This window comes from Glycine max, chromosome 3 (assembly GCF_000004515.6).
Source record: "Glycine max cultivar Williams 82 chromosome 3, Glycine_max_v4.0, whole genome shotgun sequence".
NCBI classification, from domain to species: Eukaryota; Viridiplantae; Streptophyta; class Magnoliopsida; order Fabales; family Fabaceae; genus Glycine; species Glycine max.
The window spans coordinates 41935441-41960866 of NC_016090.4; the positions used below are offsets into that span (position 1 = coordinate 41935441).

General features: G+C 31.8%; 4 protein-coding genes and 1 non-coding gene across 8 annotated transcripts; 3 read left to right on the forward strand and 2 right to left on the reverse strand.

Moving 5' to 3' along the window:
- The first annotated feature begins 2091 nt into the window (after nucleotides 1-2091).
- Nucleotides 2092-5740, forward strand: LOC100786833 (mRNA-decapping enzyme-like protein). Its single transcript, XM_003521430.5, has 8 exons — nucleotides 2092-2481; nucleotides 2552-2592; nucleotides 2709-2758; nucleotides 3143-3284; nucleotides 3521-3577; nucleotides 3792-3909; nucleotides 4039-4494; nucleotides 5077-5740. Exons 1-8 carry the CDS (start codon nucleotides 2323-2325, stop codon nucleotides 5131-5133), a joined length of 1080 nt encoding a protein of 359 aa, XP_003521478.1. The 5' UTR covers nucleotides 2092-2322; the 3' UTR covers nucleotides 5134-5740.
- A 1444-nt stretch (nucleotides 5741-7184) lies between these two features.
- Nucleotides 7185-8940, forward strand: LOC100527079 (uncharacterized). The gene is made up of 4 exons (NM_001251441.2): nucleotides 7185-7316; nucleotides 8103-8171; nucleotides 8271-8377; nucleotides 8461-8940. Exons 1-4 carry the CDS (start codon nucleotides 7214-7216, stop codon nucleotides 8572-8574), a joined length of 393 nt encoding a protein of 130 aa, NP_001238370.1. The 5' UTR covers nucleotides 7185-7213; the 3' UTR covers nucleotides 8575-8940.
- A 461-nt stretch (nucleotides 8941-9401) lies between these two features.
- On the reverse strand, nucleotides 9402-9473 carry TRNAK-UUU (transfer RNA lysine (anticodon UUU)). Its single transcript has one exon. It is a non-coding gene; the product is annotated as a tRNA-Lys (tRNA).
- A 3132-nt stretch (nucleotides 9474-12605) lies between these two features.
- LOC100801673 (probable F-box protein At2g36090) lies at nucleotides 12606-13613 on the reverse strand. The gene has a single exon (XM_003520657.3). It carries the CDS (start codon nucleotides 13611-13613, stop codon nucleotides 12606-12608), a length of 1008 nt encoding a protein of 335 aa, XP_003520705.1.
- Nucleotides 13614-17353: 3740 nt separating this feature from the next.
- Nucleotides 17354-25425, forward strand: LOC100802202 (uncharacterized). 4 transcript variants are annotated; one of them, XM_014773919.3, is made up of 10 exons: nucleotides 17354-18874; nucleotides 19196-19314; nucleotides 19411-19483; nucleotides 19576-19796; nucleotides 19882-19926; nucleotides 20756-20849; nucleotides 21111-21299; nucleotides 21862-21959; nucleotides 23307-23432; nucleotides 23902-25425. In XM_014773919.3, exons 1-7 carry the CDS (start codon nucleotides 18611-18613, stop codon nucleotides 21234-21236), a joined length of 942 nt encoding a protein of 313 aa, XP_014629405.1. In that variant the 5' UTR covers nucleotides 17354-18610; the 3' UTR covers nucleotides 21237-21299; nucleotides 21862-21959; nucleotides 23307-23432; nucleotides 23902-25425. The 4 variants fall into 4 exon arrangements, with proteins under 4 accessions (XP_014629405.1, XP_014629404.1, XP_014629403.1 ...); XM_014773918.3 differs by lacking the exon at nucleotides 23902-25425 and having other exon boundaries at nucleotides 17354-17525; nucleotides 18481-18874; nucleotides 23307-23638; XM_014773917.3 differs by lacking the exon at nucleotides 23902-25425 and having other exon boundaries at nucleotides 23307-23638.
- The last annotated feature ends 1 nt before the right edge of the window (nucleotide 25426 follows it).

Consider the following 25426-nt stretch of genomic DNA (forward strand, 5'->3'; position numbering starts at 1 on the left):
CTCCTTTGTTTTTTTCAAATTGTACTCGATATTCCTCTTTTTTTGCACCGTACAAAGAACCTTTTAATTGTTTAGCTCACATTGCACCTAGATCTCTTACTTCCTAAACACCGTTTAATAATTTAACACAGTAGGTACATGCTGGTCATATGATTTTTAATGAAAATTTATGTTTAAAATATTATTATCTTCTTTCTCTTGATACCCTTAGGCAAAAAAAATTTAATACTTTCTTTTTTTTTTCTTTTTTCTCCAATTGGACATGAACCTAATTTTTTGTTGGACATGAATTCACCTTGTTGGTACGCATGTGTTAACACTCTTTTCTTCTTCTTTTTTTAAGTTCAATTTTTTTGTGCGTGTTGGGTTGTTTGGTTGTTGCATTTTTGTTGGACATGTTCCTAGCTATGCCTATTGATTGAATATGATCTTTTACTTCAGATTTTAGTGTTTCACTCTTGTATTTGTATTTTTAACTCCTTTCTTTGAAATATTTATTTTTTACGGTTAAGTTTTTTATATAATGTTTCAATCAAGGGTTGCATCTTCTTCAAGTGTTAACAACAATGAAGTAAGAGTCAAATATTAAAGGAGAAACTGTTATTACCTTGTTATTGAGTATTTAACAAAAATGTTAAAGATAATTTTGTTTACTCACATATTTCAATTGACAATTAGTTAACGACGTTAAGAAAAGAGAGGTAAAAATAATATAAAAAAAGGAGTATTGGATGTCATTTGAGAAAAACACAAGGGGTATGAATCTAATAAAGATGTAAGAATAATTTTATCTGTTCATATATTTTAATTGACGTTAGTTAACAGTAAGAAAGAATAAAAGTAATATAAAGAAAAAAAGTGGTATCAGGTGTAATTTAAGAAAAAATATAAAGGGAGAGGTATCGGATGTAATTTACTCTAATAAAAAAATAAATTATATTAAATGAGATAGATTTACTCCACTTTTTGTTGTTTATTTATTTCTTATCCTAGGCTCTCCTGATAGCCATATGTTCTTTGTTCATGCTTCCGATGTATGGTAGGATAATCTATTTGTTTGTGTTGTATAACAAAAGTAAGTTATAGCTTACAACTTACTTTTAGCAAAAGCAAATAGATTGATTATGAATCATAACATACATATAATTACTTATTAGATCCAAAAAATGAAAATTAATCGAATATGCTTTGAAGAAAAGGAAAGCAGGTAAAATAATTAGTCTACAATATAAAAAATTTCACTTAAAAGTGTCTGCTTAAATACTATCTTGATACGCGTCAGGCAGGTTTCCTAATTCCCTATATTAACGTGTATCAAATATTTTTTTCATCCCAAATCTTTTTTTTATCTTCCAATATTTCAGCATTAGAATTTGATTGGCTTGATATTAATTCAACATACAATAACCTTTTTGTAGATGAACTATTTATATGACTATCCTTGTGTATAATTTTTCCAAATATATATGACTAAAATATATTTTTATTCTTCCAAGTTCCAAGTGTATTTTATTTTAGATTTTAATATGTTATTCTTTTTATGATATCATTGTTAGAAGTTAGTCTTATTATTCCTACGTGAAATTTTATTCGGAGGATTAAGTATGGATGTTAATCTAATAAATGCACAATAAACTTAAAAATAAATAAAGAACTATAACTGAAAAATAGAATATCACTATCTTTATAATTTATGATTGTACTAGAACAAAAAATTCCACCCAAAATAGGGGCATTATTGAGAATTAAAAATGAAGTTAATTTGGCTAGTTTTTTCACAAAATCAATGCATTATCCGTTAATCACCACAAGGGTTTTAAGTAAAAATACAATTAAATCAGAAAAAGAAATTATCTAGCTCAAATTGAATAACATTGATATTTTTTTGGTACATGGATCATAACATTGGCCAACTTGATGGGAGCCCACCCCTATTAATAATTCACTTACATATTTATAAAAAATAATTTAGTTGCCAAAATTTCTTGCAAATCCAACCATAGATTATTTGTACTTATAATTGAGAAAAAAATATATGCAATAATAATAATCTTATATTGCCATCTACTTATAAATTATCGAGTTTAATAAATTGTATAGTAACTATCTAAAAAATTGTATGTTTAGATGATATACTTTAAAGAGTTGAGTAGTATTTGATTTGGGTCGGAGTAGATTCAACTCGGAAGTTTGAGTATAGATAGGTTCTTTGCTTGGAGTGAGTGCGAGTCAATTCTTCTTGGTTTCTTTCGTTAGCCTTGGAACAAACAAACATACCAGTCAAAAATCAAAATCTCAGAGTTGTTTGAACGAGAAATTGAAATGTCTCAGACCAAGAAATTGACGCCGAATCTGGATCAGCAGAGCACGAAGGTGCTGAATCTCACCGTGCTCCAGCGAATCGATCCGTACATCGACGAGATTCTCTTCACTGCCGCGCATGTCTCCTTCTACGACTTCAACATCGAAAGCAACCAGTGGGTTCGTTCTTTTCTTTCTCTTCGCTTCTTCTCACACTTTCTTCTCTCATCTTCTGCTTTCTTCATTGTAGAGTCGCAAGGATGTTGAAGGATCTCTCTTCGTTGTCAAGAGGTGAGGTCATCAACAACTCTCTCTCTCTCTCTCTCTCTCTCTCTCTTTATTCTTTGTATGCATTGATGCATTCATACGCACTTGGATCGTTCATCGATTTTACTGTTCTTGTTCAGGAATTCACAACCACGGTTTCAGTTTATCGTAATGAATCGCCGGAATACAGGTTCAGATTTCTACCTTTTTTTATTAAATTATTATTATAAAATAGTCTGACTGATGAAAGGAAAAAAGGTTTAGGGGCTAATTATTACTAATTATTGTTGTAAGTAACGTGCATTTTTTGGCAATGCTGAATTTATTCAGAGTTTAATTTCTGTGTAAAATTTTCTACACTTCCAAATTTCAATTAATCAGAAACAAGTCATGGTTGGTGTGACTTTGAAGGTAATAGAAGTCAATAAACTTATACATGTAGCAATTTGTGATCGGATTACACCTTAAGTGTATAGACTATTTAGTATTTACTCAATTATTATTGCCACATTTCTGAATCTGTGCTATCGATTCTCTACTTTAACTGCTATCTTTCTGATCTTTGTCCTGACAGATAATCTAGTTGAGAATCTATTGGATTTTGAGTATGAACTTAAAAAGCCGTACCTGTTATATCGAAATGCAGCTCAAGAAGTTAACGGTATATGGTTTTACAATCCAGATGAATGTGAAGAAGTTGCAAATCTCTTTAACAGGTATGGTAGTTTATGAATTTTCTCCACTCAAGTTATTCATATTGTGTTTTTCTTTGCCTGTTTGTGCTCAAACTTTTAGTTACAACTTACAAGATGCTAATTTATTACCAATCTGGTCTAAACTGTGAGGACCTTTTTTTTTTTCTGGTTAGTAATATACTCCATGAAATTGAGATGTGGGATGCTTATCTTGCTAGTCATATAAACCTTTATAATTTTTCAAATTCAATTTACAGGATACTTAATGCGTACCCAAAGACACCTCCAACTACAATACCGCCTGTTAACATAAGGTAAGGATTTTTGTAAATTTTATAAAAGATGAAGTTGTTTCTATTTCTATCTCTTTGAATCATATCAATCACATTGCTATCGCAGTAGAGTGTCACAATCTTTGTCAATTCAAACTATATTTATTTATTTATTACTCCCACTTAATGATCTCTCCGTAGTTAGATTTATAAGTAAAAAAAGATGCATATCTTATGCCTGATGTATATATTATAGTGAGTCTGAGGAACTTCAGCCAGTGTCAATTATACCGGAAAGCCCTCTAGAGTCATCTTCAGTTGCTGCTTCTGCAATTGATGCTGTTGAAGATCCTGCATTTACAAACTTCTTCAGTGTACGTAATGTTGTTGCATGTCAATTTTCTATGCCTTTTGGTCAATACTTCTGCAATGTCTATATTGACTTGCACTTTTTATTATATGATGTCTGTGGATTTAGAATTTTTTTAATTCAATTGTTGCAGACATTGAAGGTTACTGGAAATTATGCTTCCAATATGGAAAATTTTAGACAGCATTCTGCAACTGTCACTTCTGCTCCTGGTGGTTTGTTATCTACTGCACCTACTGTGCAAATACCATCTGCCTCTCATTCAACTTCATCGATATCAGGCTTCCCCCTTGACTCTCTTGAAACAGCCAAGAGTGGCAATCAAGTCATTAATCTTGTTAAGCCTTCTACTTTTTTTGCATCAACGTCTTCATCTTCACTGTTAGTTCCACCTATTTATTCATCTGTGCCGCCTAGTGCAGTTGTTCATCATTCCCTGAATGTGCCACGCCAATACGGCACTCCAGTACTTCAACCCTTCCCTCCCCCTAATCCTCCTCTTTCTCTTACCCCTATTTCAAGCTCCACTCCAAATAGACCTGTAATCAGCAGGGATAATGTCCGTGATGCACTTTTATCATTGGTTCAGGTATTTCATGATTTTGCCATGTTTGTTGACCATTATTAATTTAATTGTATTTTTAAGTGGTCATTCAATTACTTCTTTTAGTTTGGGGTTGGGTGGGTCAAAATAAAGGGGAAATAAGGGATACTATTGTCCTGATTCTCATTTGGTGTTGTTTAACATAGGATTATAGGAGTTCGTCCCCACTGAAGAAAGTCCAGTTTGAGCCATAGCTATTATATAGTTAATGAACATTTAGCTATTAGACTGGAAGTACACCTAATTATCTATCCAAGTTATTGAGATTTTGAAAAAGATTGTGAATAATTGGAAAAGGGAGAAACTTTAACATGAGGTTTTTATAAACCTGACATGGGAAAACACCTCTATTGTTATTCTTGCTAGTATGCAACTTTAGAATTTTCATGTTTTAATTACTTTTTTGTGTTTATGATTTCAATATAAATTGAATCTCTACTCTACAAGAAAATTGAAGTAACAAAATATTATTTGTTTTATCCTTTTTGTCTAATGCTTGCTCTATTTGAACGCCTCTCTTGTTAACTTGTTAAATTGTTGTATTCTAATGGAATTTTCCTGTGTCAGGAGGATCATTTCATTGACATGATGTTCCAGGCATTACTGAAGGTGAGTCATTCATGAGTAATCAAACTCTGAAGGTTGGATGGAAACTGCATATAAAGTTAGTTCTGTATATTGTAGTTACACACCATCACATCTAACAAGAGGTGTAACCTAGTAGTCCGTCTTTAGCTTTAGCCACAACTTTGCACGATACATCTGAAATGGCCTATTGCACAATATACTAACAAATCATATGGTGCATTAATACACTATAATCTTCACCACTGAATTTATGTGTGTCTACGTGAACAAGTTACAAGAGAAAACAATGGTAAAAATATAGAATGATCTTAATCGCTAAGTTGATATAACGATTGCTCCACGTTTACACACAAAAACTAATGGTGAAGGTGCTGTGTATTCTTACACTGTAACTCTGTTGTGTATTGTAGAAATAGTCGTCTGTATCTGCAAAATGATAAAAGTGTTTCGATGTCAGTGTCGCCTTATTACCCTTTGTTGTCTTGTCTGTACTTTGTGGTTTTAAATACTGTCATGGTTCTGTCGATTGAGTCTTTGCATTAAGTTGGACAAGTCCTCTCTATCGACCAATGAAGATGCATGTATAATCCCATGCTTAGTATGCATTTTGATATAAATAAATAAAAATTTACCTTTCAATTTAGTCCTTAAATTTGCCTATTGTGAAGTTTTGAAGTGCGAGAAAGTCTATTTCTCTGGAAGTGCCCAAAGCCGCATAGTTTTAATCTCCATTCGTTATGAACTCGATCAGGAACCTTTGTTTATATGTGAGCAAGGGCATAGGATTCAGCTTCAAAAGCAAATTAATAAAAAAAATATATTATACTGCTTTTTATTTGGAGTATTGCATTCAAGTGAAAATAAAATAATAATAAAAGGATAAATATCTAAATTCGTCCTGAAAGTATAACTAAATGAGTTTCTGAAACATGAAAAATTATATTTTTGTCGTTAAAAAATTTGACAGATTAATCTTGTTGATGTGGGAACTTAGTAGTCCTCAATTGTGACACCAACAAAGATGTTAGATTTCACGGACAAAAGTAACGACAAGGTTAATATATCGATATTTTTGTACCTGCAGGGAAAAAAAAATTAATTTTTCATTTTTTTCAGAAACTCATGTCAATGAATTATACTTTTAGAGACGAATTTGGATATTTATCATTTTATTTTATTTTCACTTGAATGTAATACTACAAATAAAAAGCTAATTAACGAACAAAAATAATACTTTATTTTGATGTAATAATCTGTTTCTATGGAAAAGAAGGTAGGAGGGAGAAAAGTAGGCATTTTGAATAATTTTATATTCTTTTTATGATGGCTTAAAATACAATCAAAGAAAATGTAACAGAAGTCAAGTAAGTAGCAGTGAGGCTGAGACCAAAACCAAATAAATACTAAAATGATAATATTTTGTATGAGTATAGTTTATTATAAACTACATATCATGGAACGTCTGTCAATTATATTTTTTTATTTGTAAAATTTAATTAAATAATTATAAATGATATTTTGTATTTTATTTGTATGAATATTAAATTAATCCAATCTAAATCATTTTTTAATAGGTTATATTTGAATTTAATTTTAAAAAAATCTGTTCAACCACAATGTACTTCATAGTCCATACAGAATAGAGGATTTTACTTGTTTTTTTTTCTTAAAAAAAAAACACAAGATTTTGCTCGAGGAAAAAGGTAATATAAGATGATTGAAAGAACATATATAAACTTATTTAACTTTATAAAATGAAAGCAGTTTATGATATTTTTACAACCTCGTTTTAGTCTATCAACAAATTTCATGCCAAAGTCGTTAAAATGAGCTTTTTTAAAAAGCTTATTTTAATAAATCCTAAAACTAAATTTATATATAGTTCTATCATTATTATAAATAAGTCCCTATATAATATTATTTTATTAAATAAATACTTAATTAAGTTATTCATTTATCCAAATATGAGTAATGCAAGGTAGAGCTAGGCTATGGCAGAAAAGCCCACTTATGGTTTGGGCTTTGGGTGTACATTGAGCCGGTTTACTCTATGAATGAATATGGCGATGCAATACACACGCTCACTTGTTTTCCTTCGTCTCTGCAATTGAATTCCATGGCGGCCGTAAGAAAAATAATTGAGGTCAATAGAAATAAAATCTTGTCGCCATCTCTTCTCTCTTTTCGCCGGGGAATTGCTTACAAGCTTTTTGTTGGAGGTATGTACTCTCTCTTTCTCTTTCTTTTCCACACACTGAAGAAACCACTTTATGTTTTGTTCCTCCACAAAGTGTAATTAATTTGTCCTGTTCAATTTGCTTTTCTTCTTGTTGTCGAAATCATATAACTTAGTTGCTTACTGTGTATATTCGCTTCCTGCTGTGAATGAAAAGCTAGCTTCTTGACACTAGGTGAGCAATAGATAAACTTAATTAAGACTCATACAAAAAGAGAATAATTAGTTAAAATAATTAAAAATTAACTTATGCATAAGCTTATTTTTAAAAGCTCTCGTCTACCTTCTTTGAATTTTTATTTTTATTTGTCTGCCAAAGACCTTCCTTGAAAGTTGATTTTAACTTATGCCTAAGCTAATTGTATCTCACAGCAGAAACTCATTTTACCCTTCTTTTTTTTTTTGCTTCTGTTATAATTGTTTATTGAAAAGTTATCCAAATAGAAAATTTCGTTATTTACGGTCATCGGAAAACAAAATTCGAACCTGAAAATTGAAAAATGGAAGAAGTTTTTTTTTTTTTTTTTCTTGTTTCCTGAACTGAGCATGACCTATGGTCGAGTGCTGTGTCTTGCATAATCTTTTATGCCTATAAATGGGAAATCACATTTGTCCAATCATTATTTAAGTTATTAACTTATGAAAAGTATGCCCGTTGCTGCTGTTTCAAATTCTTATTAATTTGAAAGCATGAATCCGTATTAAGTAATTATTAGCCTTTGGAAAGGGGTTATTTATCCATGGAGCTGTGTTCATCATTGTTTTTCAGGATTGTCCTTCTACACCACAGAGAATGCATTATCAGAGGCATTCTCCAATTACGGGCAAGTTATTGAAGGTATCTTAAAAATGATAAAAATGCACCAACATTAATCCATTTTCTCTGTCATCTCACTATATCAATATGGTTTTTGTTGCTGAATTCCTTGTTTTGCAGCCAAAATTGTAACAGATAGGGTGTCAGACAGATCTAAGGGATTTGGGTTTGTCACCTTTGCTTCTCAAGACGAGGCTGAGAATGCCATAGAAGATATGAAAGGAAAGGTAATCATCAAATCAAACTTGGGACTCTCCTGTTTTCTTTGTTGGGTTAGAAGTGAGGACTAATAACAGAAACTTTTTTGCAGACATTAAATGGACGTGTTATCTTTGTTGATTATGCAAAGCCCAATATCAACACTCGTGGTGAAATTCCAATTGCCAGAGGACCTCCTGAGCCAACATCAACACCAGATACTTGATTTTCCCTCAGACTATATGATATATATAATGTTTAATATGTACTTGAGCAAGAGATATGTAGAACTGAGTTTTTTTGAGGATTATAGATGCATTATGCACCCAACAGTTAGAAGCATTGCTCAGCACAAGTGTCAACTGAAGGGTTGATGATCTGGCATGTGGAGAATTTTTTGGTTGTTTTTAGCTGAAGGATATAAACGGGGTGTTACGCAAGGCCGAATTATGACTGAACTAAAGGCTGGTTGTTCTTGCCACATCTTTGTGGCAAAAAATCTGATTCAACTATTTTTCATAAATTGCCGGTGTAAAAAAAAAAGTATTATACCAATTAAATCCTGAAATTATTATTACTGCTATACAGATTACTTTTGCCTAAAAAGAAAAAATGTAACGTGTAGCTTGTATATTCCACTTATAAGAAACAACTTGATTACTACAATGATTTAATCACAATTTTTTTATATTACAGCTTCAATCACAATTCTTAGTGACTGAAAAACTGTAATGTAAAGTTCTTTTTTTTTTTTTTTGAAGGAAGAGATAGAAAATGCGAAATATGAGACCCCCCACCTCAATACTATATTAATAAATAATAACTAATGGTTGATTACTACAAGGGTATTAATCACAATTCATAGTGACTGAAAAACTGTAATGTAAACTTAAAACTATTTCTTTGAAGAAGGAAGAGACTGAAAATAAGAAATGACAGAAATGCACATATTCATATGATATTTTTATTTAAATTTTAAATATATTCTATGAATAAAAATATATTTTGAGATGTTATAATTTAGTTTTTTAATTAATTTTAAAATATGACTAACGCCGTCTGTGGGGATCGAACCCACGACCACGTGGTTAAAAGCCACGCGCTCTACCACTGAGCTAAGACGGCTTAATTAATAAGCTAAAGCAAATTATTATATATATTCAATACATTTCTTTCGACCTAATTTTCTATATCAAAACTATCGTAAAATTACCTCACTATCATCGAAAACGCCAAAGTATTTAATTTGGCCATATAATAAAATACTTATTTTTCTTTTTTTTACTGAGGCCATATAATAAATATTAAAAAAGTAAGATAACTTTTGTTGTTTAATTTTTTATTTTTTAAAACTTTAAAATTATTACCATTTGTTATTTTTTAAATCTTTATTGTTTATATAACTAAAGTAATTATATTTTTTTCTATGCTATTTTTTTTCAAATGTTACATGTTTATTTTTCATTTTTTAAATTTTTTTCCATTCACTTAAATCCCAATCGTCTACTATTATATATGAAAATAGTGTACACTATTTTAAGGATGGTTTAACTTTTTATTTTATTATCCCTTAAAGAATGACACATGCATGTCATACTTAACTCATTTTTTGAAATTTTAATATTTAATTATTTTGACTAATCATTTATATTTTTTAAAAATATATATATACACTTTTAATTTTTTTTTTGGTAAATTGATATTACTTATATAAGCACAAGACAATTGTTAATTTGTTGTTTTAATAATAAATAAAGTGCTTGGATCTATTAAAGATAATTTTATATATTAGAATTTGATTAACACAAATACATGGATAAGATGATTAAGATCTATTGACATAAGTATGTCTTTTTTAAAATACAAGTTTTATCGGTTTGGCATTAACTATTAGTATTTTTTTTAAAATGACAAATTTTATCTATTATCATGTGAATGGTGTCTAGTGGTAGGAAGTAGTCACTATTAAGGTTATGTGGATTTATAGATGTCTAACTTTTAGTTATTTTGTGTGTATCTTGATGTGAAATTTTTATCTAAGGTGAATGGAATTCAAACACACATTTAATTAAAATGAAAATATTATTATTCTTCATTCAATTTCTATTTTGTTTTAAGATTGCCTTTTCAATATTTTTATGCAAAGGTGCATGTTGTAGCCTTGTTTGTAGGAGCATATCTCAAGCATAACTAAAATAACCCTACTTAATTCCCTATTAATACCACCCTTTATTATCAGCACTCCAAACCATGAAATTTCAATCTATTTTAAAGAAATGTGAAAAGCTATTAGAAAACCAACAACTTGCAACATGCTCAGTTGGAGCTCGCCCCCATTCCCTTAAGCAAAGTGCTTTGTGCCGCTTTTTATGAATTGTTACCGTCGCCAATGCAAACGAGACTGCCCACGAATGAAGGTGCCACAAGTAGTGACCGATCTAAGATCCTGTTGCGACCAATTATTTTAAAAAATTAAATTTTAAAATATATACTTAAATAGAAAATAAAAAATAAAACAGAAATAGAAACAACGAGTTCAAATGTATAAAATTAAGGAGGACAAAATATAAAATATTTACATGCAGTTTTCTGAAAGTCAGAGTCTGCGACTGCAATTGCACTCTTTTTAGTTTTGTAGCAGTGACGACCATGATTTGGAACATGGTGGGTTCGATTTGGGATATGATTAATAATTTAATGTCTCTGCTACAAACTTCCTTTTTATTTCTACATTTAATACCACGCTAGCAGGTTTCTTTCAAAATTCGGCTTAGTAGTTGGTTGTTTACTCGATCTAAAATGTTAGTTGGATCGGTTATCTCATATCTGACTAGTATAGCAGTCCATAGCTTAGTTCATCTGAGTTTTTTTTTAACACTATTTGCAACAATAAATTGTCCATGTCAATTTAAAAAAACATAATTTTTATCCTTTAGTCATTATACTTTTTAATTTTAATAAATTTCAAATTTAACCAGTTTATTTTATTAACTTTTAGTTTTAAGTTCCCAACTTTTCAATTTTTAACTAATTAAATTAGCTCAACTATTTTTTCAACTGGTCATATCAATCACTATGTGATTATTTTTTTTAAAGAGATAATCCAATTCAAGTTTGTTAAGATGAAAAGTAAAGCCTTGGACACTATATTATATTAATTTAACTAACGTGTCCAGGCCTCCAAGGAACATGCTAGCCATCTGTGTATAGAAGATACTAGGACATTCTGAATGCTATCACTGTTGTAGGTATTTTGAGTACTTGTATGTTGCATGTACGAAAAATTAAGAGGTCAAAACTCAAAAGTGTTTCTTATGTTTGAAGTTTAGATTAGAGTTGCGTAAAAGTATTTTTATTTCCATTATAACATTTTTTCATCTTGTGCATTGGTTTTTTTTTTCATAGGCAAATGTTACTTTTTTGAATGCATGACCCTTTTATCATTTTAATTTTGATGTTCCCAATCATTATACCAATTGACGACTCCTTCGTTATATTTTATGATTGTACATTAAAATTTGCAAAAGTATTTTCTCAATTTTAATTCAAACATAACTTGAATGACGATAATTTTCTGTTTTTAGTATATATAATACCCAAGTCTTTAGTTAAATGATATATTTCGTGATTTTTGTCAAATATGATCCTTATATATCTACATATTTGTATAAAAAATGATTAAAACATTTTTTTAATATTAAAAAAATAAAAAAATAACAACGTGGGTTTCATGCACCACGGGTAAAGCCACCGTGGTGTACATTAGACGCTACCAAGTTTCAAATTCATTAATTACCATCAAATGACAAATAAGTATCGCGTTGGCTATGGGACATCTAGGCTCTGTTTGTTTGAGCCCAAAACTCAAGAATGGAGTGCACTAACAGCCTCTTTGATTTACATGATTCTTATCCTTTCCAACGTTGAAATACTCGTCCTAGCTTCTAATTCATTTTGTTTTTTATATCAGAAACAAACCCACTTAAAAAATGTCATGGTGCACTAAATTCACGACAACCATGTTCATGTTTCGTGATGGAAGATTAGTCAAAAAACAATAATAGTATTTTTATATTGTCACCGTATAAAACAAAAAAATCAGTGATGATGCCAAAATACTTGCAGCTACGGGAAGAACTCATTCACTATTCATTACTGTTTTAAAAAAATAAACATTAAACAATTAATAACTAAACTAGTATGCGACCTTACAGCATTGACAGAGAGACAGACACTTAGTTTGTACAAATTGTATATTCAGAAGAGAAAGAGTGTTGAAAAAGCCGCAAAGGACAAAACCGCGAGAGCCAAGCAGAGCATATCCAACCTCCTCTCATCTCTTTGTTTCTTTTCTTTTCTCTCCATCTTTCTGTTCATGAATTCCAAGTATCTACTCCTTCCTTCTTCCTTTCCGTCCTTCAGTAATGTTCCCCTTTTACCCTCCAACGCCCGCTTCAAAATCCCCAAACTCTCCCTACCATTCAGGAACATTCCATCCATGTCCTCCATCTGTAGACACGCTTCCCTCACCTGCATCTCATTCCCGAATGTCACAGTCACGCTGCACAGCGCCACCTCCGCCGGCGTCCCCCTCTCACCGCCGTCCACCACCGTCGCGAACCGCACCTTCACCTCCCCGCTCAGCCAGTGCCGCTCCACCGACACCGCCGTTCCACTTGACACATTCACCGCACGCTTTCCCTTCGGATTCACCACTATCCAACTCAACCTCAAATCCTCACCGAGAATCTCACATGCTCCATCGCTCAGTGGATACTCCATCGCCGTCGCCACCGCCTCCTTCTGATCAAGAACATCGATTCTAAACGGCGAGCACCGGAACCAGCCGGACTCCGTCTCCGTCTCCACCACTCTCGACAGCACCACCCGCCGCCGGTGGAAGATGTCCACCGCGGAAATCAGCTCCGGCGCGCGATCGATGTTCGAACCTTCGCGCGCGGCGAAGGAAGGAAACGAGTCGGAGAAAAAGGAGCGAGACGCGCATGGGAACGTGGATATGACGTGGCGGACGCGTGGCGAGTTCGTGGAGGGCCACGTGGAGTGGCAAATGTTCTCCCAGAGAGGCTCGTGGTCTGAGAGCGCGTGGAGTTGAGAGCACGTGCTGGCGACGGAGGCGAGTGCGCGACCGTCCAGGCACGTGAGGATGTGGGTTTGGATTATGTCGGGGTGCACGGCGAAGATTGTAGTGGCTCCGCCGCCGCTAGCTTCGTCGGTGACGGTGGCCGTTTTATCAGTGCAAGCCATAGTGTGGTGCTTAGTTTGAAGTTAGTTAAGAGATTTTGGTTGCTACTTGTTATATATAGAGAAGGACAAGCAGCAATAAGAAGCAATCGCGAATGACATGGACCATTGAGGAGTCAAAATCAGATATCAAATGCCCCTTCCATTTTTAGCTAATTACAAGACTACCCTTCTACCACCGTTGCATCAACACGGTGACACTGACTTTACTTATGGCCGATTCGGTATTTTTTTATTTGCTCTGCTGAGCTCACACGCTTGTTAAAATTATCTATCTATTTTTTTTCATATAAAAAACATGGACCATGTTGTGATATAATAATGTAAAGTGGACAGTGGTTCCAATTAGAGTACCAAATTCCTTCGGATTTTAATTTTTGTATTTTTTATTTACAATGATTAGAGATTTGATGAGTATTCTGATTTTTAAAAAAATGCTCATTTTCCTATTTGAACTGACTATCGATCAAGTATTTGAGGTGACTTATGGATTATGCATATCCTAAAAATAGAGAGACGACGTAGTTTCATGGAAATGCGACAAAAAGCTTTAAAAACTAAAAAGATGGATTATGAATAGGTTACGCTACGCATTTCCATCCCCATATAATGTCATGTCACATGCTATTACCTGCCTGAGCGTCAACCTTAAAAATTAAAATGTTTACCCAAAACATAAATAGAGTTCGTGCCTAAAACCTGTTACATTAAATAGCATTTACTCTATATTTGATATTTTTTTTTTTACTTTTAAATGAAGGAGAAAAATTGAAAGTAAAATTGATTTATTATTTATTATTTTTTAATTAATAAAATAAAAATATTTTCCTTTATTTCATAACAGTGCATGATATAAAGGAACATAATTTTTTTATATTACTAAATACCACTTCATTATACTTTGTTATATCCATAATTAAATATTCCAACTTATACTAAAATTTAATGACACTTGTTTAACAAACCATGAATTAAGAAACTCAATCTAATTGACAAATAGTATTGATGTAGGCATGTAGCTCTATAATTATATTGCATAGAAAACGAATCCACCGGCATACCTTAACAGCCTCGATCAGATGTGAATTTAACTAAACGCTTATATTTTTTTATTTATAAATATTTAAAAAATCAACATCAAATATAATGATATACTAATAAATGATATAATATCTTGTATTAATTAAATTAAAAATTATATTTTACATATACTCATAATTCGTGTAATGTACGTAAAAGATATTCATTAGTACCATAATAGAAAAATTATTGTATTTTAGGCCGTCGCACCTTTTTTTATATATATTATTTTTCGCACGAGGCACACGATTTTTATAATGCTATACACGCAGACAATAAAATAAGATAAAAAATAATAATGTGAATAGAAACGTCCATCTGACCTGCTGCTCAAATTCGTTAAGCTAATTAAACTTCAAAACATTCGTTCTTGATAAGTTTATTACGAAGTTTTTCATATAAATAAATAGTTTATGAATTGATAATGCAAAAAGCATTCAAATTAATATTTAATTATAAAATAACATATATGTGTATATATATATATATATTAAATTTATTAATTTTATAATAAATAATATTATAAACAATAGTGCATATTATTAAACTCTAAATAGTAAAGAAATGCTCGTCTCATTCGTTCATTTTTTTTCTTCTTTCCTTTTCGGACCCCTTTCAATCAATAGAACTAGATATGCGTGATTAGTTTCCTTTCAACTTCTAAGATGTGAAGAAAAGCAGAGAATAAATTACGACCAGACGATCATTTCAAGAACATGAATCACGTGGCTTCATTTCAGTGAGAAGAAAATAAACAACGAATGATCACTCAGATCTTAAAGTATGTGAGAAAAGCCATGCTAATATATTATTCACTTACTGAGAAATTTAATACTGTACTAATACTTGAGATATAATAAATCATTCAAATTTTAAAGTAAAATTTCTTTTAATATGTATTTTACCTATTCATAAATCTCCAACAAATATTAATCATCAACAGAAAAAAAAAAACCTTACGTACGATAAAGTGTTAAAGAACCTAAACATTTTCCCTGCATGCCAACACATGTGTTCATAAACATTCATAATCTAGATTTGAATTTTTTAAAATTTAATTTATAAATCCAAATTTAGTATAATTTTTTTGTAACTGTGTAATTATTAGGTGAGCAAAATTTAGTATAGAGATTCATTAATCTTCAAAACCTGTATAATTTAGGAGAAAATATTCATTGATCTTAAAAGTATGTAAAATTTAGGAGAAAAGGTATATCGTTTTCAGTCAAATTGCATGTCTCTTCATAACACATAAAATCAAATTGCATGCCTATTTTTTTTTTTTTTTATGTTGTGTTTAGAGATAGAATATTAAAATAATGGAAGGGGAATTGAAGATATTGAAATTAAAGGATTAGCTTAAATTTGAAAGATTTTTTATTTTTTTGTAAATAGGTAAGATCAGCAAGAAGAACTGGTCTATTAACTCTTAGTATAATTTCACTTAAAACTCTATAACTATTTGTTAGAGTCCTAACTGTATTTTTTTTTCTTGAATAATGCACAATTTTATGCTGAAAAATCATTGTAATTACACTTATAACGTGTTCATCCATTTATTTATTTATTTATTTTGATCGACAAATGTATATGCGCCTCCCCCAATCACCTTATGACTCTCACGTCAATTCATATAAATGGACAATCCTAATTTTTTCTCATATTTATCTTTCCTTTTGAAATAATATTATTCAAAGTATGGATGAATATCGAATATGAATACTTTTTATTAAGAAAGATTTGAATCTTAATTCATGATATTGTGAGAAACTAATAACTTTTGTTATATTCAATCACATTTGGTTTAACTAACTTTAGGTGAAAGATAAAAAATTTGTTTGAAATTTTTTCTCTCATAAGGGTGGAAGTATAACATTAGAGGACAAATTGCACTATAATTTACCAACATGATCTAATATAATTAGTAGATAGCAAATTTTTTTAACTACACCAATAAATGTTTGGTTTTGTAATCGTGCGCATAAAATTGAGAGAGACCCAAAATTTACTTTTGATAATTTTTATATCACCATAATTTACCAATAAAGTCCAACATAATTAATAAATAATTAGATTCTTTTCTTTAAATATGTTAATAAGAATTTAATTTTTTAATTTTGTGAATTAAGAAAATGTTGAGAGTGATCAAACTCACTTTAGTAATCTCTCGACGAATCAACTTCCATAAGTTAATCTCATTGCTTTCAACCATAAAATATCTCAATTCAAGTTCAGCTGGATTCAATTGATTGCCTATTTTCATTTTTATTGCTTTTATATATCGTCTACTACTATATCGTTAATTGCAATTGAAAGTTTGAATTAAGGGTTAGAAGTGAAGTTTGACAACATAATTGGTGATTCTTTATGGATAGAGATTGTCATCTTATAAGATGTTGACATATTTTTAATACTAATGCTTGCTTTATTTAGGGATTGTTTGGGAATTAGTTTTTTTTAGTTAGGAGAAAGAATTAATCTATCAAGGAAAAATATAAAATATTTTAAAATCAGTTATCAAACTGTTGGTCTAGAAGGTATTTGGTGATTACTAAGAGATTTAGTAATGTTAATACTATGATATTATGTTGAATTCCAACCGATCTAAAGAAGGTATCTGGGGAGTCGTGACTGGTGTGTCTGTTCCGCTAGTTAGTGTTTTCCACATATTATTACTATTTATTTATACTGATAAAGCCAACAACTACGTCACAGTTACATTTCTTTCCATCTTCCCGTCTTTCCCTCTTTCTTTCTCTCGGGACTTCTCTCTCATTTTCAAACTGCTCTTTACATGGCGCTCAGATTGCACCACCACAACTTTCTCTCGTTTAGGTGATCAAATTCAATTCTCTATTCTTCTTTCCATTTCCGAATCCACTCTCCTAAAAGCTTCAGCCATTAGGTGAAGACACTTTAATAAAATATTACATTCTCTTGCACACTCCCTCATGCAAGAGTCCTTTGGGGAGGCAAGGATCCAATTCTAAACCTCTTAGTCACAGACTTTGGTACCATGAGATGAACTAACTCTCCCAATAGCTTAAATTGTTAGATGGAGGAACATGAGTGGCTTTTTTGTATTGCATCTCTAACAGAATTTCTTATTACTTGATGATGGTAGTGTTTTAAGTGTTTGCTATACAGTTTTTGCGCATCTGATCTGAGTGTTAAACTTCTGAAAATTGAAGTATGTATTCTCCCCCCTTCCCCATTAAATATGAAAACTCTTGAATATTATGATGACTATGAGAATCATATTGTTTGAATTTCTGGTCTAGTGTTTAAGGTAGAAACTTGTGTTGTAGCTTAAGTAAGAAAATGTCATAAAATGACTGCATACTTGAAAACTAGTTAGACTGTCTGCTGATCTTTGATGTACTTTTGTTCTATATGTTTCATGGTTATTTCATTACTTATTATTTCTTTCTTTCTTTATTTAGTTTTGATATTTTATTCTACTCCCTAGTTGCCTTAAAATTGTTAAATATTTTATTGATCTAGTTTACTTCAGCTATCTGCTCCTCTGGAGAGTTTAATTAGCAAAAAACTATCAAATAAGCAGCCGAAAGCATATGAATGGTTTTGGTCCAAGCAAGTTCCAGATGTAGTGACATCCTTTGTTAATAAGTTTGAAGGGGATTCTTGCATTACTGCTACCTCTGCCTTTTATGTTTCACCTTAAAATTTGTTTATATTGAAACATTAGCTTTTATTTTCCTATTTCCTTCAAGCTTTGTATTTATTCTTAAAAGACAATGCAGAAATGACCTTTTAATGGATTTCCCAGATCTGGAAAAAATATCTCCCTGGATTTAAAAAGCCCAAGTAACATATCAGTTCTCATGCTTGCACTGACAAGCTTTGCTGTAATCACTAAACTTGGCCCGAGCTAAGTTTCCTGCTCATAATTCTTTTCCATGAGCACGGAGATAACTGGTAATTTGAAGGACATGCTGGTTGATGTACTTTCTATAAGCCGAGCTTACGATACTATAAAGTATGTTGGTCTGCACAGAGAATTTCTTGTTCATTTTGGTCCTCAAGCCGCAGCATGTGGAGAAAAAGTTGAGCAAGGTTCAGAAGGGGTTGCTTTCTGGGTTAATATTGCTCAGAGGCAGCTGCAGCAAGCTATTGATAAGGAGAGAATATGGTCAAGACTGACAACATCTGAAAGTATAGAGGTTAGTTATTGACTAATATGGTTCTGATTTCCTGTTCTTGACTTGTTTAGTAGTATTGACATCTGCATTCCATAATAAAGTTCTTGATATTTGTTTTATTTCTGAAAAGTATGTGTTAACGTGTACAGATAATTTATTACAATTAGTTAAATAAGGCTAAGATTACTTTATATTAAAAAATGAGAAAAAAATAAAATACTTCATTTAAATTAATAAAAGAATTGAGAAATGAGTTGAGTATGGTAGAAGTATTGACCATCATTTGTTCATCTATATAATTTGTTATAAGTGAAGCATCTATTAAAAGTTAGCATATTGCAGGTTTTGGAGAAGGATTTAGCTATATTTGGGTTTTTTGTTGCTTTAGGCAGAAGTACACAGTCTTTTCTTTCAGCAAATGGTTTCAATACGCTAGATGACCCAATTGAAGATTTCATAAGGTACAAATTCTGTTCTATAATATTCTTTTTTCTTAAATTTATTTTGGATTTCTTTGTTTTTTTGTATTTCTCTATTTATATATCCTTTTGTTTCAGGTATCTTATTGGAGGAAGTATTTTATATTACCCTCAACTCTCATCCATAAGTTCATATCAACTGTATGTGGAGGTTGGTATTTATGATCATTCCATCTGACAGATACGCTTCATTATTTAGTTATCTCACTTATGTCAACTGATAAACTCCCTTTAACTTCTTAGGTGGTTTGTGAAGAGTTGGGTTGGCTTCCTTTTTATCCCGGAATCATCAGCACTACAAAACAGTTACATATGCATAAAAATAAACAAGAATGTCCTCCAAATGATGAAGTAGCGCCTCAAGCACTAGATGTTTGTTCTCATTGGATGGAGAGCTTTATAAAGTATAGTACATGGCTGGAGAGCCCTTCTAATGTAAAAGCAGCTAAATTTTTATCAAAAGGGTAACTACCCAAAACCTCAATTTATTGTTTAACAAAAAAACGGTCTCAGTTAAGTTCTTATTAGTCTCATCCTCTTTTATGTTAGGCACAAGAAGTTGGTGGAGTGCATGGAAGAGCTTGGGATGATAAAGTAAGCTATGAGGGCTAAATTATGTACAGTTTTTAGATAAAATAAACAGCATGAAATTATGAGATATAAGTTATAGTTAGTTGCATTTGCTTCTGTTGTGGTCATGCAAGTAGATCATAAGCATAATACGTTTGCGTGAATTATCAAATGTGCTTCACTGTTCATGTTTTTGTATAACTGATTTCAAAGGACAAGGAGTGTGGGGATTTTCACAGGTTTATTTTGGCTTTTGCAGTAAACATCTCATTACTTATAAAATTTGTTATATTACTGGATTTTATGCTACACCTGTTATCTGGTGGATAATTTGCTTCGACTAAATAATCTTATTCAAAATATTAATATGGCATATGAGTACTCTTCAAACAAGTGAACAATTGCATGGCGAGGGCAAATTACATCCCAAATAAAGACCTTGAAGATGGGTGACAATTATTATATTTTCATATTCCTCACATCTTCTAATGCATTGAAATTACTCCCGTTGAGCATATGTGCTTTTGAGCCTTGCATCTTAAGTAGGCAGCAGTAGACAAATATATCATGGCTAAGTCTGTGACAATCCTTTAGGAAATGATCTTTAGAGGTAGTTCAAGGCAGAGTGCATTTTACCATTATCTATATGATTATTATGTGGCTTATGGGGTTGTAGTTGTGGTATGGTACTAAAATATCCTGTTTCTCCCAGATCTAGTTTTGCACCTGTGCCCTCATAACCTATGTAAGTTGCTGATTTAGATTTTTTGAAGCTCATTGTCTCATATCATACTAACAATTTTGTGGAAATGATTACTGTAGTTTTGTATTTATTTGCTGATTTGTGGTGCAGGGATAAGACATTGGAGGTTAATACCAAGGAATCTGTTGAGAGACAAAGATCTACACTTCACTCAACTGCAAAAGTATCGGATTCTTTTAATGAGGTTTAATTTCCAATTTCAAAATTTGAATTGCAGCCAATTGCAGTTCCAAGTTAGTCAAATTAGTAATTTCCTTGAATGTCAATCATATCCATATACTCAATGAGCACAACAAAAAATATAATTTTTGTAGCTTCCATCCTTTCTTGTTCAGTGTTTTAACAAATTACTTAGTAAACACACTTTCCATTTTCTTACTTCTTACTCTATTGCACAGACCTTGAACCTTTTGTTTTGAAGCTTCTTTTTGGCCTTTATTTTCAGGCTTTGAAAAAAGTTGAAGAAGCTATGCTAAGACTGGAGAATTTGCTTCAAGAATTGTATGTATCAAGTACTAGTTCTGGAAAAGAGCATTTGAACATCTGTTCTGATCTGGAAAAAATCCGTTAACTTAAGAAAGAAGCTGAATTCCTGGAGGCATCCTTTAGAGCAAAAGCTGATTCTCTGCCACAGGTATGCCTTCAACTTCTCCACCTCCTTTGTAAATTCCTTGGAACACTACATTTTTGTTAAATGTCTAACTTGTGACACCTTTGGCTTTCACTCCTGTACATTTTCATATGATAATATGTCTTTTGCTTATTTTCCCTAAAACTGAGTCTTTTTTTTAACCTCAAGTTAATTTTGTAGCTTTATTATTGTTATATATGTTTCTTGTTTGTTTCTGTTGCTAATAGATACTTTGATTGATCAAATATAAATCAAATAAGGCTAAATAAAGTTTGGGTTTCTGCATTTGCATCTAGTGTTTATCAACTTGGTGAATATTGTATTCAATTTTAGTTATCTGTGTGGGATATAGCAATTTGCTTCTTGACATGCCTTATAAGTGTCTTGGTATTTTTCTTTTTCAAAATAATGAAGTGCTGCTGCAGGAGTTATACTAAATTTGATAATTTCTTTGCACAACATTTCATTATTGTCTTGCTTGACTCATATTTATACTTGTCACATGTTTGCTTTCTGATAATCTATACATTTTTTCCTCTATGGAACTTTTGTTATATTCATTCAGGGAGTTAATGTTGATCAGTCCCACACTCGAGTTGGTAAAAATGATGAGTATGTTAAAAGGAAAAACAGAAAGAATGCTACTATGAATAGGAGCAAAAGGTATTAAACTTTTTTGATGAAATTGGGCTTAATTTGTTTTATATCCAGTGTTTGATTTCTGAAAAGTTATGATTGCCTGCTATTACTTTCTGTTTTATAGGAGCAAAATGATTAGTGTTAATTTGCCTTGACTTGCTTACTTTGTTACTCATTGATATTAATTGCTTTGTGTTAACTCATTGACAAGTGCACCAATTTGTCTCAAGTAAAAATATTCAGAAGTTTGAGTTTTGAGTCCACAATGTTTGTACTTAGATTGGTGCAAACCCAATTTACAAGCAAGAGATAAAGAATTTAAAATAGAAGATAAAGAGAGGTAAAAGATAAGATAAAGATTTAAAGTAAAAGATGATAAAGATAGAAAATAAAGATGATGATAATGCATTTGAATGAGGTAAATTCAGAATTTAAAATATGTTGGGGCAATGTTAAGGTGTTTCTCTATTTAATGTTATTTCAATTTTCACTTACATCTACTAAGATACTCAACCCTGATCCCTCATGATGAAGAGCCTAATTTATTCTCTCCCAAATATAAAATAGTAAATTGCATGAAGTTTAGAGATGTATGCATAGACAACCAACTCTATCCCTAGCAATGATTTGTTTAGATGCCCTTTCTTTAGAAATTAAATACTTCCTAATGCCTAATCCCTATAAAATGATGCATGGATGATCAGACCATACAATAACAATGAAGCACAGGAAAGAAACAATAAAAATTGGCATTGCATTAAATAGATAGTAAGAAAATATTACATTACCAGGACATTTGACTGTTAGGCTTGAGAGGCTTTACACTTTAGGAGCTGATGTGGATAAAAGAAGAAGAAGGATGGATAAAAGAAGATGGGGAATGGCTATAGAAGGAGGGTTTCCCCTATTACACTAGAGATGTTCAGAGTCTTGGTGTGCCTTTTTCTTTTGCTTCCTACTCCTTTTATAAGCCTAAGACACCTTAAAATTCATGCGACCTCAAGCTAAGCGGACCTCCTAGGCTTAGCGACACTGATCACGCGTGTGGGATTTGCACTCAGTGTGTCTTTGGACTTCTTCGTGGGTTTTCTTCGCGTTAAGTGACCGCTAAGCGAGGAGGCGCGCTGAACCTGTCTTCTGAATCCTGTTGGTAAAAAATTAACCTGATATTAAATTCCTAATTATTTCATTAAAAACAACAGTAAATTAAAGGAATTATAATCATTCTTAATTAAAATTAATTAAAATTGACTATGAATTAAATTCAAATTTCACAATTATCACTTTGTCATGATGTATATGTACTTATCATAAAGTTTCTTTACCTGGGATTTGCTTTTAGATTGATCATTGTATGTTTTGCTTTTACAGGATTTGGTGATTATGGACAAAGGTGCCCGTTATAGAGATGATGTTGGAGTTGTTCAGATGGTCCAGGTTCAGAAGAAAAGAAATATCATTGAAAAGTCTTTGGGCAAGCTAAAAGAAATAGGAACAGTATAATTTAGTCTGAGACTTTTCTTTCCTTTAAAACATTATGTTGGTTATTTAGTCTATGTAGATGAATCTGACAAATTTTTTTCCTCAATTTCTCTGGAAAAAAAATGGCATAACATACTTTTGTAAAAGGCCTACGATAATGTTAACAATGCCCTCCTCTCCTTATTCAAGAAAGAAATGTTAGGAATACACTTTTTTGAACACACTATTATACTAAAATTTATTGGTAATTACAAATTTGTGTGGCTCTCACTCCTAATTTTAATGAGTCTCACTCATGATTTTTTAGTTTTTAATAAATTTTAACCAATAGTAGAAACTAGAGAGTGTATTAGAAGTAGTGTGTTGCTGACATTTATGTTCAAGGAAAAATAAAAGAAAAAAGAGATTGCAATTTTGAAGTGAAGTCCATAATTGTATCTTTTTTTTTTTGTTTTTTTATTGATGCTTCCTGCTCATTGAGCAGGATATCTGGCAAGGAACTCAACTTCTAGCTATTGATGCCACTGCCGCCATGGGTTTACTTAGAAGTGTCCTGATAGGGGATGAATTGACTGAGAAAGAGAAGAAAACACTGAAAAGAACCTTGACTGACATGGCTTCTATTGTTCCCATTGGAGTTTTAATGCTTCTTCCATTAAATTTGTTCATCTACTGTATATGTGTTTGGGGAGCATCAACACTCCCCAAAAAATGCTATATATCTGTGTACCAAGGGAAGGTTCTGTTGGTCCTGCTTGTATGTTAATTGTCAATTCTTGCTAGAGTGGCTACCATTTTTTCCTAGTTACAGAGGTCTCATTTAAAGGAGAGTTGGGGTTTTACAACATTTTCTCCCCAGCCAATATGATGCGAGTCCCAACCATTTAAACTACATGTTGGTAACACATTAGTTTCTGTTATGAACATGCTGTCTGGCTTTTTTGACAATATTTACAGAGCAGTCTCTACATGTTGGTAACATCATTTTCTACCATTTTTGTCAAGCTGATGTATTTTACTAATCATCTTTCTTATTATGACGTATGTCTGATTGAATCTGATGGTTAGATGTGACCAGAAAAACTTATTTCATAATATTTGAGGGCTAGTATGACTACGAGTAGTATCTATGATCATACAATTAGTGAATTCTTACTCCATCTTTTCTCTATTGAATTTGATACTGCCAAATTTGTCATGGTTTTTTATTTCTCTTTTAATTTTCCTGCTACTTCTTACCAGTGAGATCCCAGGAGTAATTTAGTTTGTTCTTTTATGAAATAATAAAGAGAAGGAAGGAGAAAGAAAGTAAAATAAACTGATTGGTATTCCATATGCTTGTTTGGTAAATTATCAAACATTGGATGTGGTTCTTTTCCTGGGGATTTTGATCGTGAGTGATGCTCTGAGATGGACAACGTTGATTTCCTACAGGTTACTGCAGTTGGGCATGCAGCCATGTTGGCTGCTATCAAGAGATATGTACCAGCTCTTGTATGTACAGCTTTTTGTTTGATCTCGGATATTAATCGTCATTGATGATGTGGAGTCGGATGAGGAAGTGGACGTGGACAAAGATAAATGATCAAGAAGCAATGCAGTTTACGTGCAGCTGGCAAAATTATCATTCTTTGTAGTCGAAGAAAAGAACGTAGGGTCTAGCAAAAATGGAAAATGTTAACGTGTCATCCAACACCTACGAAGAGAAAGAAAAAAGAACATTGTGTAATGTATTTATGATCTGACAGAAAGGAAGAGATAGAAAAATATGTGTTGGTTAGGTTAAAATGAGAAATAGTTTGTGTATCATTACTTAGCAAAATTATCATTCCACAAAGTGTATGACACCCATCAAAGCACCAATTGTTTACAATCCAAGCATTGGGTGGTGTGCGTGATTCCCCAATAAGTGTATCCTGACAAAAATGTGATGTTAGAAACTGGAATTTTCAGGTTCCATAAAAACTGGGAGGAAGATTTGGATAATTTGAATAAAGTCTTAAATTTAA

What these genes read in the sequence shown, in the direction of transcription:
- LOC100786833 (XM_003521430.5), top strand. Translation starts at nt 2,323, where the DNA reads ATGTCTCAGACCAAGAAATTGACGCCGAATCTGGATCAGCAGAGCACG. An exon ending in ATACCGCCTGTTAACATAAG is followed by an intron (nt 3,578 to 3,791) that starts GTAAGGATTTTT and finishes TATATATTATAG; the next exon opens with TGAGTCTGAGGAACTTCAGC. An exon ending in CACTTTTATCATTGGTTCAG is followed by an intron (nt 4,495 to 5,076) that starts GTATTTCATGAT and finishes TTCCTGTGTCAG; the next exon opens with GAGGATCATTTCATTGACAT.
- LOC100527079 (NM_001251441.2), top strand. Translation starts at nt 7,214, where the DNA reads ATGGCGGCCGTAAGAAAAATAATTGAGGTCAATAGAAATAAAATCTTG. An exon ending in TTACGGGCAAGTTATTGAAG is followed by an intron (nt 8,172 to 8,270) that starts GTATCTTAAAAA and finishes CTTGTTTTGCAG; the next exon opens with CCAAAATTGTAACAGATAGG. An exon ending in TAGAAGATATGAAAGGAAAG is followed by an intron (nt 8,378 to 8,460) that starts GTAATCATCAAA and finishes ACTTTTTTGCAG; the next exon opens with ACATTAAATGGACGTGTTAT.
- LOC100801673 (XM_003520657.3), bottom strand. Translation starts at nt 13,613, where the DNA reads ATGGCTTGCACTGATAAAACGGCCACCGTCACCGACGAAGCTAGCGGC.
- LOC100802202 (XM_014773919.3), top strand. Translation starts at nt 18,611, where the DNA reads ATGAGCACGGAGATAACTGGTAATTTGAAGGACATGCTGGTTGATGTA. An exon ending in CATATCAACTGTATGTGGAG is followed by an intron (nt 19,484 to 19,575) that starts GTTGGTATTTAT and finishes TTAACTTCTTAG; the next exon opens with GTGGTTTGTGAAGAGTTGGG. An exon ending in TATCGGATTCTTTTAATGAG is followed by an intron (nt 20,850 to 21,110) that starts GTTTAATTTCCA and finishes CTTTATTTTCAG; the next exon opens with GCTTTGAAAAAAGTTGAAGA.